General features: G+C 43.3%; 1 protein-coding gene across 3 annotated transcripts in view; it reads left to right on the top strand.

The window, feature by feature from the left end:
- UTP3 (UTP3 small subunit processome component) overlaps positions 1–11,357 on the top strand; it is a 101,201-nt gene extending 89,844 nt beyond the window's left edge. For all 3 annotated transcript variants that reach the window (XM_083162767.1, XM_083162766.1, XM_083162768.1), the window contains 2 exons: positions 7,042–7,149; positions 11,211–11,357. In XM_083162767.1, the coding sequence (XP_083018893.1) occupies positions 7,042–7,149; positions 11,211–11,300 (198 nt within the window). In that variant the 3' untranslated portion in view covers positions 11,301–11,357. The remainder of the gene's footprint in view (positions 1–7,041; positions 7,150–11,210) is intronic.
- The last annotated feature ends 6,384 nt before the right edge of the window (positions 11,358–17,741 follow it).

Below are 17,741 nucleotides of genomic sequence, written 5' to 3'. Positions count from 1 at the left end.
GGCCCGCGGGCCACAAGTGGCCCACTGAGTTGTTTTGAGTGGCCCTCCACCTGCCGCCTCTCATTGCTGTGTAAAAAAAAAAAAAACCTTCCGCGCTAGTCCCCTTTGCATGTCGGATGCGGCAGAGGTGGATGTGCAGTGGCTGGGGTGGTCGGGACTGTGCGCGGACATGCGCATTGTGTATTTCCTGATACAGCGCACCTGTCCCCCCCCCCCCCCCCCTGCGCCCTTTCAGAGCGCAGTGACAGCCGCCGCCAGTCCTCTGATGAAGCTGTTGTTTCCTGAGACCTCTGCCAGGGACATGGAGCATCTTGTGACATTGCAGAAGATTCAGGCAGGTTTCTTAGGGAAGGGGGAAGCTGGCTAAATGCAGTGCTAACTTCTGGGGGCTGGCTGCAACGCAGTGCTGAGTATGGGGGGGGGGGGGGGCGTGAGCTGGCTGCAATGTTGTGCTGAACATGGGGGGGTGAATGGGCTGCAATGCGGTGCTGACTATGAGGGGGGCTACCTGGCTGTGTGGTGCTGACTATGGGAGGGCTGGCAGGCTGTGCAATGTGGTGCTGACTATGGGGGGCAATACTGGGGCACTTTGTGAGGGACACTACTGGTGGCATTTTGTGAGGGACACTACTGGTGGCATTTTGTGAGGGACACTACTGGTGGCATTTTATAAGAGGCACTGCTGGGGGCATAATATGTATAAGCAGGAGTATTGGGGGCATTATAGTGCAAGGTGCAATGGGCATTATGGTGTGTGGCACAATGTGTAATGGACATTACAGATAAACCGTGTTGATACCATGCCTGAGGAAGAGACCTAAGTAGTCTCGAAAGCTTGCATTTTAACAACATTTATTTTTGTTAGCCATTAAAAGGTATCATATTTGCTAGATTGCTATTTTGTTTTTCTTACTGAGAAACAATAAAACTTTTCTTATCAACTGGCTAACACGGTACCAAACTTTTTTCTTTTTATTAATTTAAGTAGCCTGTCATTGTTTGGGCTTGATTTGTGAGGCGAGCTAGGTTACCGTGTGGACCTTAATGTTTATATGTCACTGTGTGGCCTTTAGCCAGCCAACTTAAGCGTGGAAGGACAACAACTATTCCTGCTGTAACCAATGTCTGGTCATGCACGTTGCAAAAGTGAGATGTCAGGTAATGGTTTTCCTGCTAGTTCACACTCTTATAATTAGACCACGCCCCTTAGAATTAGGCCACACCCATTTTGGGAGCACGTCTACACCGCGTGCAATTTCATCAATATAATATTATGTATGGGGTGCTGCATTTTTTTCTGTTCGCACTGGGACCCTAATTGTCTAGAAATAGTCCTGGTGCTGACTATATATTGGGGATGGGGTTTATGTGTATGGGCAGCTGTGCCAACTATGTATGCAGGGGCTGTGCTATCTATAAAGGGCTGTGCTTTATGGGGGCTGCGATGTCTATCTATGAAGGACTGTGCTAATTACCACAGTATAGATTAGTGGCCCTCAGGCTTCATTGAATTTTTTAATGTGGCCCACACTGTCGTAAAGGTTGAAGACCCCTGATTTAAAACATAACTTTTAATGGACTTCTTTATCTAAAATATATGGAGCACTCGTTAGTTAAAGATCAGTCATTTAATTCATTTATAATTTGACTGTCAATTAAACAACACATAACACTCAGACAAGACAAAAAGACATACTAACATAGACATACATGATTTTTTGGAGGTATGACAATCTGAATTGTAAAAAATTTTTACACTATTATAAGTTCGCTCATATGCCCTATTTCAATTGCCTCAGCAAAAAACATTGTTCAGCTTGGCCAGATGGGCCCAAATATTTTCTCACACAGTCATTAGATATGATCCAATATCTGCTTTGGTTAGCAGTGCAATATGTAATAAATGATTGTGTCCCAAACTAGTGGATACCAGTGATCAGAATAGTCCCACGTGAAAAATGCTCCTACAACCGGTGGCTCCTGTGTATCTACTGTTCAAACATCTCCCTGTGTTACCATACCAGCTCTTCCCCAGGAGTCTCCTCTCTGGTTAATGGGCTGGCCCCTTGATGGTGCTGTTGGATTTTGGCCCAAATTGGGTATTAAGGTAACCAATCGGAATTTGGTGTTAAATGAGAGTACCAGGTTGGTTGTGTATGGGAGCTATGGTACAGGTCACTTCTGCTTTCCAAACCAGCTTGATAGGTCACCCTGATGCTTTTCAGTATTGCAGGGAGACACTGTGGGCTGGGTGGATGAGTGTTAGAAGAGAGTGCGTCACAGTGGCAGATTGTCAGTTCGCCCGATAGTGGGACTTCTGCTTTCAGGGATCTGCTTTAAGCATTGAATCAGTGATGAGAGAGTCCCATCTCATCAGGGCTTATTGCTGACAATGAGGGGCAGATTTATTAAGCTTGGAGAAGAGATAAACTGGAGATAAAGCGGAGAAAAGGTAAAAGGAGATAAAGCACCAGCCAATCAGCTGTGTTTGAAAAAGACAGTTGGGAATTGATTGGCTGCTGTGTTATCTCCTTTTACCTTTTCCATGCTTTATCTCCAGTTTATCTCTTCTTCAAGCTTAATAAATCTGCCCCTGAATGAGAAGTTAGATCATAGATAGAAAAAGAGGAGAGGAATACTGGTGAGGGGCTGCTGTTCTGACCGTATTCACCTTTACACATGCAGTAATGTCACAATACAACCCACGGTATTTCTTGTAGCGGAACACTGTATTATTTCATGATGTTAAATAAAGATGATTCTGTTATTCACCGATCTCTCATTTCATATAAATCACTCAGTGTGTATCCACTCTTCTACAAATTGCACAGTGTGTACCCTGCATCATATATCTGTCGTCAGATGTAGGCTGTCCTGACCAATTTGTTGTGGCCAACTTTTGTTCTAAAAGTTGGCTATCATACCATAGTTGTATAAATCCTTTGCACGTGGGATCACATCTATTATTTACACGGTAATATCACAGTAAACATAAATGGGATTTCTTTGCCTTAATCTCTACGCACAGCTGACAATACACAAGTTGCTCTCTGTGCACTATTAATTGGACACAATTGTATCACAATGTTAGTAGGGCAAATGGTGATACATTATATCAGCAGGTGCTTTTCACATCATTTCTTTGCCTTAGTCCCTGCACACAGCTGACAATAACAAAAGGTAATCTCTGTGCACTGTTAATTGGACAAAATATTATCACAATGTTACTAGGGCAAATAATAATACAATATATCAGCAGGTGCTTATCATATCATAATCAGGAGGTTAACTTCTCATGCTTTGTAAGACCTGACAGTGCAGACCACTCAATTATCCTTATTTTTCTAATGCTGGATAGATCAAGAAGCTTAGTGTCTCCTTCTTAACAGGACCTGATGTCATAGACCAGAAATATGCATTATGTTCTTATTGGTGATCTTGTATCATTTAGCCAAACATATATGCACAGTTAGAGAGAAACACACCCCCACCGCTGGCACCCTGTGTGGGCTTGCAGCTTGGGTTACCTTCCTGAAGCCGTATGCTCTAGCCGTGTAAGGTGGTCAATGGGAGACCGCTCGCATGCTTTTAATAGGCTGCGGCGGGTGTCACCTTGCAAGAGCCGCGAGTGTTAGCCTGGCCGGAGCTAGCAGGTCTGGATACGGCAGCTGTCGGTCTAGGTGCGGCGGCTGTGTGTATCTCCTCTACCGTCCCGGGGCACTAGTTTGCTGGCAGTGGCTGGGGCTGGAGCATGTTGGCAGTGGCTGGATACGCGTTTCGCCTATTGGCTTCCTCTGTCCGCCATCTTTCTCATTCTTCTTATCCTCTTTGCTAATCATTTGGCCATTGGTTGAGGTGATAGATTGACATGAGTAGAGCCTATGTGCTCCTTGCTGTGTTGTTATCGTCTTTAAGGCTAGCCTTAAGTCTCTATCCGTTTTGTCAGTGACATTTGTGTTGTTACTGTCATATTTGTATGTCCCTAAGTAGATTACATATTACTGTTTTTTTACTATTTGGGGGAATTTGTCCAAATTAACAGTTTAACTTCCGAACGAGCTACACCATATGAGCTGTCTCCTAATCTCCACATATTGCTGTTTTTTACTATCTGGGGGAAATTGTCTAAATTAGCAGTTTAGCTACCGAACGGGCTACACAATATGAACTGGCTTCTAATCTCCACGTGAATACAGTAGGATTTGTGGTTCCTAATTTATTTCAAGCTTTTTGCCATCGGAATTCAGGCTATTATCTATCTTGCATATTTAGCACAATTCATTTAATTGATCTGGGTATGATGGTCAACATGTCTATGTTCTACTTATTTTTTGTTGTTATCGTATGTGATTAATTATCATGGTACGTAACAGTGTTGTGTCATCCCATGATGTGGGTAATCAACTAACAACAGTGTTATGGGTTGGTGGAGATAAGTCACATTGTTTCAAATTCGGTGGATTGCTGAGGCTTATTCTCATTTTGGCAGGGGAAACTGCATTCGTGATATTCTCTTTTCTGGTTTGATATCTTATTATTGGTATGCTTTGATTCCCCCTCCCATGGGGGTGTTTGTGGAATATCAGGTTTGGAGAGTTGTGAAGATTGTGATTGGAGTGACATGTTATCAACTTAATTTAATTAATTATGTCCTCTTGCCAGGTACACTTATACTAACCTTCACAGTGCCATTTGTGAGAGAACAAATACCTAGGTGTCTAATGGTGAATTAGTGATGCATTGATAGTGTACAATGTGTACTGTAAACTAAAAATGTGTTAATGACGAGGTGGGTAGAGAATTGGTGAGTCACTTAGTGTAGTGTAGGTCCAATTGTTGGAGCTAAGTTATTGAATTGTGAATTTCAAAGCTGTGCCTTATTATGAGATAGTATCAACCTTTGACACTGTCAGCTGTGCGTGTATTCCGTAAGGTGTGATAACTGGGGAAAAAAAGGGGAGAGTTCTCCAAACATAATTAACAAAGTGATAAGTGAACTATAGACAAGAAAATTGAGTGCTGGTCCTAAAGTGCTAAAATATTTGTGATTAGGATAGGTTCATATAGAATCATTGTTGCAGGGGGATTTTTGGCTTGCCGGTCCTAAGGTTCTAATCTGTTTGTTATTCTAAAAAGTTCATATAGGATCCTTATTGTAGGAAGGCTGCATAGTTAATGTCATCATTTAGGCCTCCTGGTGTCATGGACCCCAATAGAAAGATCCACTTGCTTTCCTTCTTTAGTAGTGAGGTCTCCTCCTCTTAGGCCTAATTTGACCTGTTCCAGGGGTATCCGGACTATTGTTAGACAGCACTTACATCGACAGCCATTACATAGACACCATTAGTTCGACAGCTCAATAGGTCGACATGGTTTTAGGTCGACAGCTCATTAGGTCGACAGCTCATTAGGTCGACAGCTCATTAGGTCGACAGCTCATTAGGTCGACAGCTCATTAGGTCGACAGCTCATTAGGTCGACAGCTCATTAGGTCGACAGCTCATTAGGTCGACAGCTCATTAGGTCGACATTGCCATTAGGTCGACATTGCCATTAGGTCGACATTGCCATTAGGTCGACAGTGTCTGTCGACAGTCAAAAGGTCGACATGGGTTCTTTCACTGTTTTTTGAGCCGACATGTGCCGACAGGCGGTATTTCATGCCCTACTATCCACTAGGGCGTGGTGGGAGAATAAAATAGTGTGCCGAGCGCAGCGAGGCACCGTGCCCGAAGCATTGCGAGCGAAGCGAGGGGCTGCGGTACACTTCAAACTGTGTCCATGTTGACTGTGTCGACATTTCGGCCAAAAAACAGTGAAAAAACCCATGTCGACCTTTTGACTGTCGACATAGACACTGTCGACCTAATGGCAGTGTTGACCTAAAAACATGTCGACCTAATGGTCTGTCGACCTAATGGTCTGTCGACCTAATGGTCTGTCGACCTAATGGTCTAAAATATACAGAAATGAGAGGTGCGCCTCATAGTGCAGGTGAAAGACTTTTTTTAATGATACATATAAAATGAATCCAGGTATGTACAGACAATTGTTTCTGGACGCCCTCTGTCGAAGTCTCTGACGAAACGCGTTAGGGCGTGGCTTGTCACACCCGTCTTGTCTATGCCGTGGCATCTCTCCGGCTTACCTGCCTTTCCGTCGGCTTGTGCGGTTGGTTCCTGCGGCGCAATCCAGCGTCTGCACCTACTCCCTGTCCTGAAGACGTCCTTGGCGTGAGAGGAGCTGCTTTGCCTTGGGTATTGTTTATATCATGTGGTAATCGGCCCACAGTGATTTTATATATGGTACGAGCAATTGTCTGTACATACCTGGATTCATTTTATATGTATCATTAAAAAAAGTCTTTTACCTGCACTATGAGGCGCACCTCTCTTTTCTGTATATTTTAGATATTTGTTTCATCCTGACCCTGGATGTGTATATATATATATATATATATATATATATATATATATATATATATATATATATATATATATATATATATATATATATATATATATATATACCGGCACTCCTTTGCTTGCATAGGTGTAGGGTGCACCAGGTGCCCTCCTCAGCTCAACTCCAGATCAGGGGTGGCATACATATATTCCTTTTAGGCGGCACTCTGATGTCTTTTAGAAGAATTTAAGACCACACAGGTTTCATCATCAAGATCTTTCGAGATTTATTCTCCTGATGACGAAACCTGTGTGGTCTTAAATTCTTCTAAAAGATAAGACATCAGAGTGCCGCCTAAAAGGAATGAATATATATATATAATGTGACTGAGTCTCTGAATTTTCAAATAGAAACACTACTATGCAGTGGCTTGGCTTTTTTTTTTGTCAAGTTCGTTTGTGCTTCAAAGATTTACAAGCATTGCATATCAGCAGAGTCTCCTGCTGTGTCCTAGTCCTAGACACGGTTTCAACAAAATATACACCCGACTCGGGACCTGTCAGCTCGCTTTGGGTACCTCCCTCTGTTTATCATATTGAAGTTGTGCTAATAATCTTCTTTTCATTCCCATTTCAGATTGCAAAAAATAAAGGTCTTACTCCAAAAAGAAAGAAGATTGACCGTAACCCTAGAGTTAAGCACAGAGAAAAGTACAGACGTGCCAAGATACGTAGAAAAGGCCAAGTATGTGTCATTTATGTGTCTGACAATTATGTGCATATTTTACCATGATCTCTACTTAAATCTCTGAAAAGCATGATCTATTATAGATATCTAATACTACAGTATAATTAAATCTTTGCTTACTCTGAGATCTTGTCAACTGCTGGAAACCTCTGCACAAAAGAAATCTCTTAGCTTCCTACTACAGTATTGTTATCCAGAATATCTACATGTGAATATGCTGTGTAAAATAATTATTATATGCAGTTAGGTCCATACATAAAGTTCTCAATACAAGGGAAACTGACCATCACTAGGCAGCAAAACAATCTATCAGAGATAGCAGGAACCTTAAGGAGTGGCCACATTTGGAGAATGTATTTATAAACCTTAGATACAAATGCCAGATTAGACTGAATTAAATCTATATAAAAAGCCAGCCCAGTTCTAGAACTGTGTTTTTTTTTTGACATATGAAACCAAGATCAACCTATGCCAGAATGACCAGAAGAAAAAATCTACAAAATACTTAGACTGGCTCATGATCCAAAGTATACTGTACCACATAGGGATGGAAATCATGGTCAATTTTCCAATCCTGGGATCCAGAATTGAAAAATTATCAATCCCGGAGTAGTGATTGCTGTTGGGAGTAGAAAAAGTTGGGTATGGGGAGTGGAGAGGAAAGGCGTAGGGAGCAGCAGAAGTGGCTGTGTGAAAGGAGCAGTGAGCGATAGCCGGCATAGGGAACAGTGAGGGTGAGCATAAAGAATAGTGTGGGAGGGTGTAAGGGAACTGATCCCCTCCCCCAGCAACCCCTGTGACCTTTCTCACCTGGCACCATCTGAATTATTCCTAACTAGATGGACAATCCCCTGCGCTCTGCAGTCAGCATATTGCAGATCATGGGGCTACTTATCAGTATCACAGCGTGCAGTGACATCCTTTCACTGTTTCTAAACCTCGCTGCGCTGGAGAAATGGCAGTCTCTAAGCAGACATGCCAGGAGCGGACAGCCATAAAGATAATATAGCACCAGTGGTATTTTGAATGCAGCCCTGGCGGACAGCCAATCGGAGCTAGCTGTCCAGCAGCTAATTAGGAGCCACTGCTGCAGCCAGTTCCAATTGGCTGGTGAACAGCGCTACATTTTAAAATGATGCTGGTGCTGTCTGTGTGTCCATGGATGCCGTCTAAGCACCATAGTCACCAGTTACACCCCTGCCCATCCAGACAGCATCTGGGCCAAGTTTGTTACTGATGCTCAGCACTGACTGGCACAAATGCAAAATCTAATCCCATGAATACTGGGATTCAAAGCTCCAATCCCAGGATTCAAATTCCTGTGTTTTGGGGCAAAAATCACTGGATCCTGCCGATCCCAGGATTGGCATCCCAAATACCACATCTTTAAAATGCAATGGAGAAAATGTGAATACATTTTTCTGTGTGGCTTCCAAAAGCACTGGGTTTCCAGTGTTTAATGATCAGTCAGAAGCAGTTTGATTAATTCTGAAGTGTATAGTGATACTGTGTGCCTAAATTCAGTCAAACTCTGCAAAGTTGATTGGATGGTGCTTCACAGTACAAATGGACAACGACCCAAGGTCTAAACATACTGTGCAAGCAACCCATGATTTATTATTATTCTTTTTAAAGGCATAGAAGTGGAATATTAGTGTTCATTCTAGCACCCGCCATCTGTGAAAACCCATGCAGTTCCTCTTCCCTGCCTGGGGTGTCACTGTCTGCTGTAGTGCTTCTAGCACAGTGTGGTCTGTATATCAGCAATGATATACAAACCAGACTTGTGCTAGAAACACCACCGCAGACAGTGACACAACAGGCAGGGAAGAAGAACTGCATGGGTTTTCAAAGATGGTGGGTGCTAGAATGAACACTAAATATTCTGCAATTAGAATATCAGGGGGATTCACTGAGAATAGGTCTGTTGATAATCTCAACCTGCTGCAGTCTCAAAAGGGATACTCAGTCTTTAATATAAAACACAAAAAAAAAGAAAAAATATATGGACTGCGCTGTTTTGAGATTATAGAAATCTGTTTATTAAACAATAAAACAATTACAGTAATATAATTTTAAACCGGCCGGTGAACAATATTAAAATTTCTAATATAATTAAAATACAGTGAAAAAATCAACGAAAGATGAAGTGCTCCCTCCGTTGGCGCCTGATTAAAGGAATATTACGTTCCTAACAGTAGAGAAAAGATCCTCTTCTCCAATATGGCAAATCAGTGCACAATCAAAAAGCACCTTACGTTCCTCTTCTCCCAAGGATGACTCTCATATACCAGAAACAACCAGGGGTCCCTCTGATTCAATGGATGTCCCTCATACGATCGATACCCAAAAAAATCAGAGAGTAGTAGATGGTGTAATACCATTTATTTAAGCAAGCAAACCGAATAAAATTCACGGAGGCAATTGAACATGTGACATGGAAAGAAAATGGCTAATTTCCAAAATGGGTGGAGAATCAGAAATTAATCTGTTCTCATAAGCGTTTAGACACAAAGGAGATGGTTACCAGGCGCACCACACTATGGGGGATATTCAATCTCCGTCGAGCATCTCCCGTGGGGGAGATGCTCGACGGGCCCTATTCAATGCTGTCTTCCCCGACAGCATTGAACAGGGTTTCCTGGCAGAACGAGCCCGACATCTCTAGCTGTCGGGCTCGTTCTGCCGAGAACAGCCGGGAAGTGACGAGATGCCGGCTGCATCTCGTCACTTCCCGGCCGCAACTCGTGGCCACGCCCCCTTCTCATTCCGCTGCAGGCGGGACATTGAATCCCGCCTGCGTGTTCTCGGTCGAGCTGACCGAGAACGGGACTGGGTCACGGCAGGCGAGCAAGCTCGCCTGCCGTGACCTAAAGATTGAATATCCCCCTATATCTGTTTCTATCTTTTGTTGCCACAGTGAAAAAAATTATTAGCAATTTCTGACCATAGAAATCCTGATATTATTGAACAGCTGTATTCCAATTGGTAAGCAAGCAGCAAAGAAGCAAGATATCTAATATGCGGCATGGGTTAATTTAAAGCAACAGTTCTCTCACAACTGGATTAGTAGTAAGCATACAGTATATGGGTTATTTTGCACCAACAGTTCTTTCACAACTGAATAAAGAGATTTTTGCAGAGTTGTATTTTTATGGTAAAAGCTTGAATTAATGTTCTCACAACATTATTTGGTTAGATGATTAGAAACAAAGTCCATATGCTCACTGCTCCTTCACAGCAAGTTTTTGATCTCAGCAGAGTTTAATTGATTTCTTTGTGATCTGGAGATACTGTATTCACGCTTGTGATGTAATTAGTGTCCATCCATATCATTTATGGTTTTGTACTGCTTTGTTGGGACCACTTTTAAGGTCTTAAACGGTCCAGTGTTTCCTATTTCTCTTCAAATACTTCCTGGCTACTGGTGACTCCCAATGATTGCAGCCTTGTCTGGAGGAAGTTTGGGATACTGTCAGGTTCTCCACCATCTTTATTTTTACACTGCAATATAGATCACACTTTGAAGTAAAACCCCACCCAAATTTAATTCACTCTGCACAAGTAACATCTGCCCCCCTGCAGTGCACATGGTTTTGTCCATCTAAGAAGTATTTTGTCAGAGTGAACTAGAATAAGGCCCTATGTAATGTACATGGGTACTAGATTTCAGACAGTCCTAGTCGTCAAAGTATTAAAAATGAACATTTAAGAGTATGGTTATTTGTCAGATTAGATTTGAACCCCTGAAAATAGGGAACTGTGTATAAAATGTTTGCAATTCATACAATATTTTTTACATACAACCCCTTGAATTAAAGCTGAAAGTCTGCACTTTAATTGTATTTTTATTATTTAAAGTTAAATCGTGGTGCCCTTCAGAACCAATATTAGGAAAAATGTGTAATCTGCTGACCTGCAATACCATTTTATAACTCCTACCATAGTATTTCTGCAAACTAATTTGTTATTTTGGTCTAGTGACATTTTTTTTGTTAATTCTATTCTCCATTCTGACTATTTGATTTTTATTTTTAAATCTATGTTGTGTGTTTCAGGTGCGTGAGGTCCGTAAGGAAGAGGTCCGATATTCCGGAGAGTTATCTGGAATCCGAGCTGGAGTTAAGAAGAGTATTAAACTTAAATAAAGAATTTATGGAATTTATTACCCCACATTTCTATAATAAACATTAGTATTTTAACAATATTTCTCCATTTATTTCCAGACATGAACATTATTATAACTTATTATAGTCATACATAAACTGATATATTATAAGTCATTCCTAAAAAACAAATTAGATGTTCACAGTATATAGCTAACCACATATTCATCTATTTATTTGTCTTCAGTATTAGATTTTAAATGTTTAATCTTCTGGCACTGGGCTGTGCTGTTTTGGTTTGGTTGTGTTGAGGTTTCTCTTTCATCTATCCCGGTGACACAGCTTGACCTTGGAATGTAGGCTCCTCCCTTCTGCATCCCATGACTCCTCAGTTCATTTTAGGTGCCCACAGGAGTGGGTGCTATGCTGAACGGGCTGCGGCAGCAGCCGTTGAGAGATAGCTAGGTATTTGTTATTTTATTAATTGTTTACACTTAATTAGGTAGGCACAGTGTGAGGATTCTAGGAGATTCCTCACACTAACAGCACAGCAGGGGCTGACAGAAGCGTGTCCTGTCAGCGCCCTGTGTACAGAGAGATGCTGTCTGGTGTCTCTGCACAGCGCTCTCCAGCTTCCTGATAGAGAAGAGTCCTGGGCCCTGGGGGATTCCGGAGCCGGCTTACCGCAGGGTGAGATCATGGGTGACGGGTACCTCCGCGATGGCAGTTGTCATCTTGACAGGGTTTGCAGGCTGAACTCCTTGAAAGTTGCAGCCTGTCACAAGAGCCCGGAGGATGGACGATTCCAAGTGATCCCCAGCCAATGGGAGGCACCAGGAAGAGGAGAAAGCACTAGCAGGAGCAGCTTACAGGCGGTAGATGGCGCCAAGACGCCACGGACCCTGCTGTAGCAGGGACTTTGGTCTCTTCCTGCACTCTGTTTTTTGGAGCCTTTGGAGGCACTTGCTGTGCAGAGCTGAAGGAAATCCCTGACAGTGATTGATTTCTCCTGGCCTTGCTACCCCTGCTCACCAGATAAGGGTCCCCGGCAGACAGATATGTACTCTGGCATACATTGACTTGGTACTGTCAAACACTAAGAAGATGTCACCACGCTTCGAAAGGATCTTGCAAATCTAGAGGTATGGGCTAAAAAGTGGTAGATGAGGTTCAACGTGGATAAATGTAAAGTTATGCACCTTGGGAGACACAACCAGTGTGCTAGTTATAACCTTAGCGGAGAGGAATTTGGTATTTCAATACTAGAAAAGGATCTAGGAGTCCAAATAGACAGCAACCTGGGGTGTAGTGCCCAATGTAATGTAGCGACAAAAAGGCCAACAAAATTTTAGCATGCATTAAAAGGGGCATGAAAACTAGGGACTCAAGGGTAATCATGCCACTGTATAAAGCATTGGTAAGACCGCACCTCGAATACGGTGTACAATTCTGGGCCCCGCACTATAAAAAGGACATCATTAAATTAGAAAAAATCCAGAGACGAGCAACAAAGCTTATTAAGGGAATGGAGAATTTAAGCTACGAGGAGAGATTAAGCAAGTTGGGACTATTTACATTAGAAAAGAGACGTTTAAGGGGGGACTTGCTCAACATGTACAAATACATCAAGGCCAATATAAGGAACTGTCAAACACCCTTTTTACTACTAGAAAGGAGTCTAGGATGCGAGGGCATGAGTATAGATTAGAAGAACAAAGATTTTGTTCAGATTAGAAGAAATTTTTTTTTACAGTCAGAGCAGTCAAACTTTGGAACTCTCTTCCTGGAGAGGTGGTGTCGGCAGACACAATAAATAAATTCAAAATAAGGTTGGACAAACATTTATTGGTTAAAAACATCCAAGGGTATATATGAGAAATATAATCTGTCTTTAAAATATCAGAACACACTATACAGCAATGGATAATCTTTTATAACATCCTAGGTTGAACTAGATGGACGCAAGTCTTTTTTCAGCCTTACCTACTATGCTGTGTTTAAGCATGAGAGAAAGGCATTCTGCTGTTATGGGGGAGGGCGCTCTGACCACATTAAGTAATTGCAAATTCTGTGGGTTGATTTTTACCCCTGAACAGATGACGCAAGGGGATATTTGCCCTGTGTGTGAAGCTGTACCCAGAGGAGCACAAGCTCAGAGGGTGGAACAGCCTGAACCTGCGTGGGCTGCTGCCCTGGGTAGGTCTGTTACTGCCTTAGTACAGGTATTAAATAAACAGAAGGATGAGTTGGTGAAATATCCTAGACCATTGTCATCCTCACAGCAATCAACTGGCTCCATTCCTTTGTCACAGGGGGAGCCTGCTTTTCTGGAGCCTGCTTTCATGGCATAAACAGATTCAATGCACTTATGGAGCAATTTTCTAAGGAGCCTGAGGCTGGCTCTCGGCAATCCTCATATCTTTATATGGGGATTCTGAGGAGGAGGGAGAGTGTGGGGCAGAAATGTCCTGGGACCAGAGGGAAGATTTAGATAATTCTGTCCCTTTTGTTGAGGATTTAATCCTGGCTGTTAAACAGGCATTAAATTTGTCCGATGAGACGAAGACTCCAGTACAGGGAGTTTTCAAAATACAGCGTAAAAGTGTGGCTATATTCCCCTCGGATGAGGGTTTGCAGGAGCTTTTGGGAGGGGCTTGCAAAACGCCCGATAAAAGACTCCAAATGCCAAAAAGGTTTTTAAACCTTTATCCTATGCCGGAGGAGCATGTAAAGTTGTGGGAAAAAGTTCCCTTGGTAGATGCACCAGTGGCTAGATTGTCAAAAGCTACTGTGCTGCCTGTGCAAGGCGGGGCTGTGTTTAAAGACCCTGTAGACAAAAAATTAGAGGGTTGCCTAAAAGCAGTTTTTGAAGGTGTGGGTTATACCCTTAGACCAATGATTGCTTCTGCATGGGTGTCCAAGGCTATGATTGTGTGTGCAAATTCCATGTGTACTTTGTTGCAGCCAGACTCAGAGGCCTTGGCTCTTGCTGAAAAGTTGAGAGCGGCGGCAGAATACAATTTGGAGGCTGGCGAAGAGGCTTTTAAAATGGCGTCCGAAGTGTCATCAGTCTCTGTAAATGCACGGAGAGCTTTGGGGCTTAAGGCATGGGATGCGGACAATGAGTCCAATAAATCTTTAGAGGCTTTGGCTTTAAAGGTGATTTAATGTTTGGTTCGGAGCTGGAAGCCATTATTAAACAGGCGACGGGTGGGAAAAGTACTTTTCTTCCTACACTGACCACGAAGCAGAATTCTAGATTTTCTGCCTTTCGCTCCTCCTTTTGTCCCTCCTTTAGAGGAGGTGCATCCTTTAAGGAACAGTCCAGCAGAGGGAAATTTCAGGCTGGCAAAGGAAAAGCTCCAAAATCTCGGGGTTGCCTCTTGCAGTACCGAGACACTTGGGCCTTATTAGGCCAGGATCCTTAGGTCCTCAATGTTGTTACAGGATAAACCTGAAGGGAGTCCCTCCCAAAAGGTTCCTGCCTACATCGTTGCCCAGGGAGGCACACCTCAGTACATCCCTTTTGGGGGCGGCAAACTCTCTCCTGGAAAAGGGTGTGGTGGTCCCAGTACCGTGAGAGGAAAGAAAGCAGGGGTTCTACTCCATTCTTTTCTTAGTACCAAAGCCAGACAATTCTTTCAGAACAATTCTGGATCTGCAGTCATTAAATCTCCATCTGTGGGTGGACCATTTCAGAATGGAATCCTTGTGCTCGGTACTGTTGAGCCTAGAACAAGGAGAATTCCTTGCATCTATGGACATTCAGGACGCATATTTACACATAATATGCGCAGAACATCCGTCTTTACTGCGTTTTGCAATAGGAGACTTACACCTCCCGTTTCAGGCATTAACTTTTGGGCTGGCCACAGCCCCGATGGTATTTACAAAAATTATGGCAGTAATGGCAGCTGTCCTCAGACTAAAAGGAATAGTGGTCATTCCGTATTTGTTGAAGGCGGAGTCTGCAGAGAATTTGCAAGAAGACCGATCAGTGGATATTCAGTTCTTGCAGAGTCACGGCTGGGTACTGAACTTACAGAAGTCTCAACTGTGTCCCACTCAGAGAATTCAGTTGCTGGGAGTGATAATCGATACACACTTACATTGGGTGTTCCTTCCGGAAGCGAAGGCCAGGTACATTTGTCAACTAGTTTGGAAGATCCTGGGGTCGCCAGACCCTTCAGTTTGGCATTGTCTGAAGTTGCTAGGCAAGATGGTGGCAACATTCGGGACCCTTCAATATGCCAGGTTCTCTGACTTTTCAGTGGAACATACTGGCATGTTGGTCAGGGAAGACAATGAAATCAGAGAAAGTGGTTTTGACACCAGAGACCCGGTCAGCTTTACTGTGGTGGACGGATGTGTACTCCCTCCAGTGGGGCAGGTCCCTTCAGTCTTGGGAATGGCTGGTGGTCACCACCGATGCCAGTCTCTGAGGCTGTGGAGCAGTAGCTCTGGATATGCGGTTACAGGGCCTGTGGTCCAGGGAGGAGTCAGTACTACCAATCAATGTACTGGAATTGCGAGCAGTCTGGAAGACATTGTCTCAGGCAGAGGAGAGATTAAAGGGTTATCCCATCCGCATTCAATCAGACAATGCCACGGCTGGGGCATATTTGAACCATCAAGGGGGAACTCACAGCAATATGGCGATGCAGGAAGTGTCTCATATTCTTCAATGGACAGAAAGCAATGTTCCGTCTTTGTCTGCCGTGTTCATCCCAGGAATCAAGAATGTAGAAGCGGATTTCCTGAGCAGGGAAGAGCTTCTGGAAGGGGAATGGGCGCTACATCCACAGGTGTTCCAGCATATTGTGGCTCTCTGGGGCCTTCTGGAAGTGGATTTGATGGCGTCAAGACTAAATTGTTAAGTACCCAGGTTCTGTTCCAGGACTAGAGACCCTCTAGCATGGGCGGGGGATACAATGACCGTGCCTTGGAACGCCAAGTTAGCATACATCTTTCCTCCATTCCCAATGATTGCTCGGGTGCTGAAGAGTCAGATCCCAGGGGATTTGTGTCATCATAATAGCACCGGATTGGCCAAGGAGATCTTGGTACTCCAGCATTCTGAGATTATTGACAGCATCTTCCTCTACGGCCAGATCTACTAAGACAGGGCCCATTATTCCATCAGGATATAGCTTGACTGAATTTAACGGCCTGGCTATTGAAACCTCTATCTTAAAGAAGAAGGGATTTTCAGATGCTGTTATAAATACTATGATTAAGGCAAGAAAGCCGGTTTCTTCGGCAAATTATTATAGAGTATGGAAAACATACATTAGGTGGTGTGAGCGACAGAAAGCTCACACTTCCAGATTTAAGATTCCAAGACTTCTTGAATTTTTACAGGACGTTTTTTCTTCGAGATTAAGTCTTCAGTCTTTGAAGGTTCAGATATTGGCCTTATCAATCTTTTTCCAAAAGAAAGTGACCTTACTCCCGGAGGTGGACTTTTCTGCAGGGGGTTATGAGGTTGTAACCTCCTTATAACAGCCAGTAGCTCCATGGGATTTATCCCTGGTGCTGGCGATTTCTTCCTCCTTTTGAACCTATAAGGTCGGTGGACCTGAAATTTCTTTCTTGGAAAGTTACTTTTTTGTTGGCTATCGCCTCTGCTAGGCGTGTTTCTGAGTTTGGAGCATTATCTTGTAAGCCTCCATTTTTTGATTTTTCATGACGATAGGACTGTGCTACGAATATTTCTGAAGTTTTTACCATACGTGGTGTCGTCATTTCACTTAAATCAAGAGATTGTTTTTCCGGTGTCCAGTCCTCCGGAAGTAAACAGGAAAAGGGACAAATTAAGAAATTTGGATGTTGTTCGCGCTTTGCGTGTTTATGTGGACAGAGTGGAGGATCTCCGTAAAACGGATTCTTTATTGGTGTTGTATGATTATAATCAGCTGTATTGGCCAGGTATATTTGCGTATACTAGGAATTTGTTTTCGGTTTGCTGTGCAGCAGCCAGGTGGGTAACAAGTAAACAGCATACAATATAAACAGGTGGGGGAACATGTACAGTCATATATAAAGTTATTCCGAGGGGACACCATGTTAGATTATGTGCAAAGGGTTATGGCGTGACTAGACAGTGAGTTCATGTGTCAGCAGGTGAACCGCTTGAGGAAAAACTTTTTTAGGCTTCTGGTGGGAATAGCCCTCTAACGTCTGCCTGATGGCAGCAGGTTAAACAAGCCATGGATGTAGTTGGTCCTTGACTATTTTCGTTGCTCGCTTTTTTGCTCTGGACAGGTCCAGGTTTGTCCCGATTATCTTCTCCGCAGTTCTGACTACCTTTTGGAGTCTGCATTTTTGTCTCTCGCTGGCGGAGCCGTACCAGACCAGTATTGAGGAGCACAGTACAGACTCCACAATTGCGGAGTAGAAAAGGAGCAGAAGCTTCTGTGGGATGTTGAACTTCCTCAGTTGCCTAAGGAAGAATAGCCTCTGCTGCGCTTTTCCAACAACAGT

The sequence above is a fragment of the Crinia signifera genome, chromosome 19 (genome assembly GCF_055691185.1).
Source record: "Crinia signifera chromosome 19, ASM5569118v1, whole genome shotgun sequence".
In the NCBI taxonomy this organism is placed as follows: Eukaryota; Metazoa; Chordata; class Amphibia; order Anura; family Myobatrachidae; genus Crinia; species Crinia signifera.
Note: the sequence above shows the minus strand (reverse complement) of the source record. Positions and strands in the feature narration are given on the sequence as shown.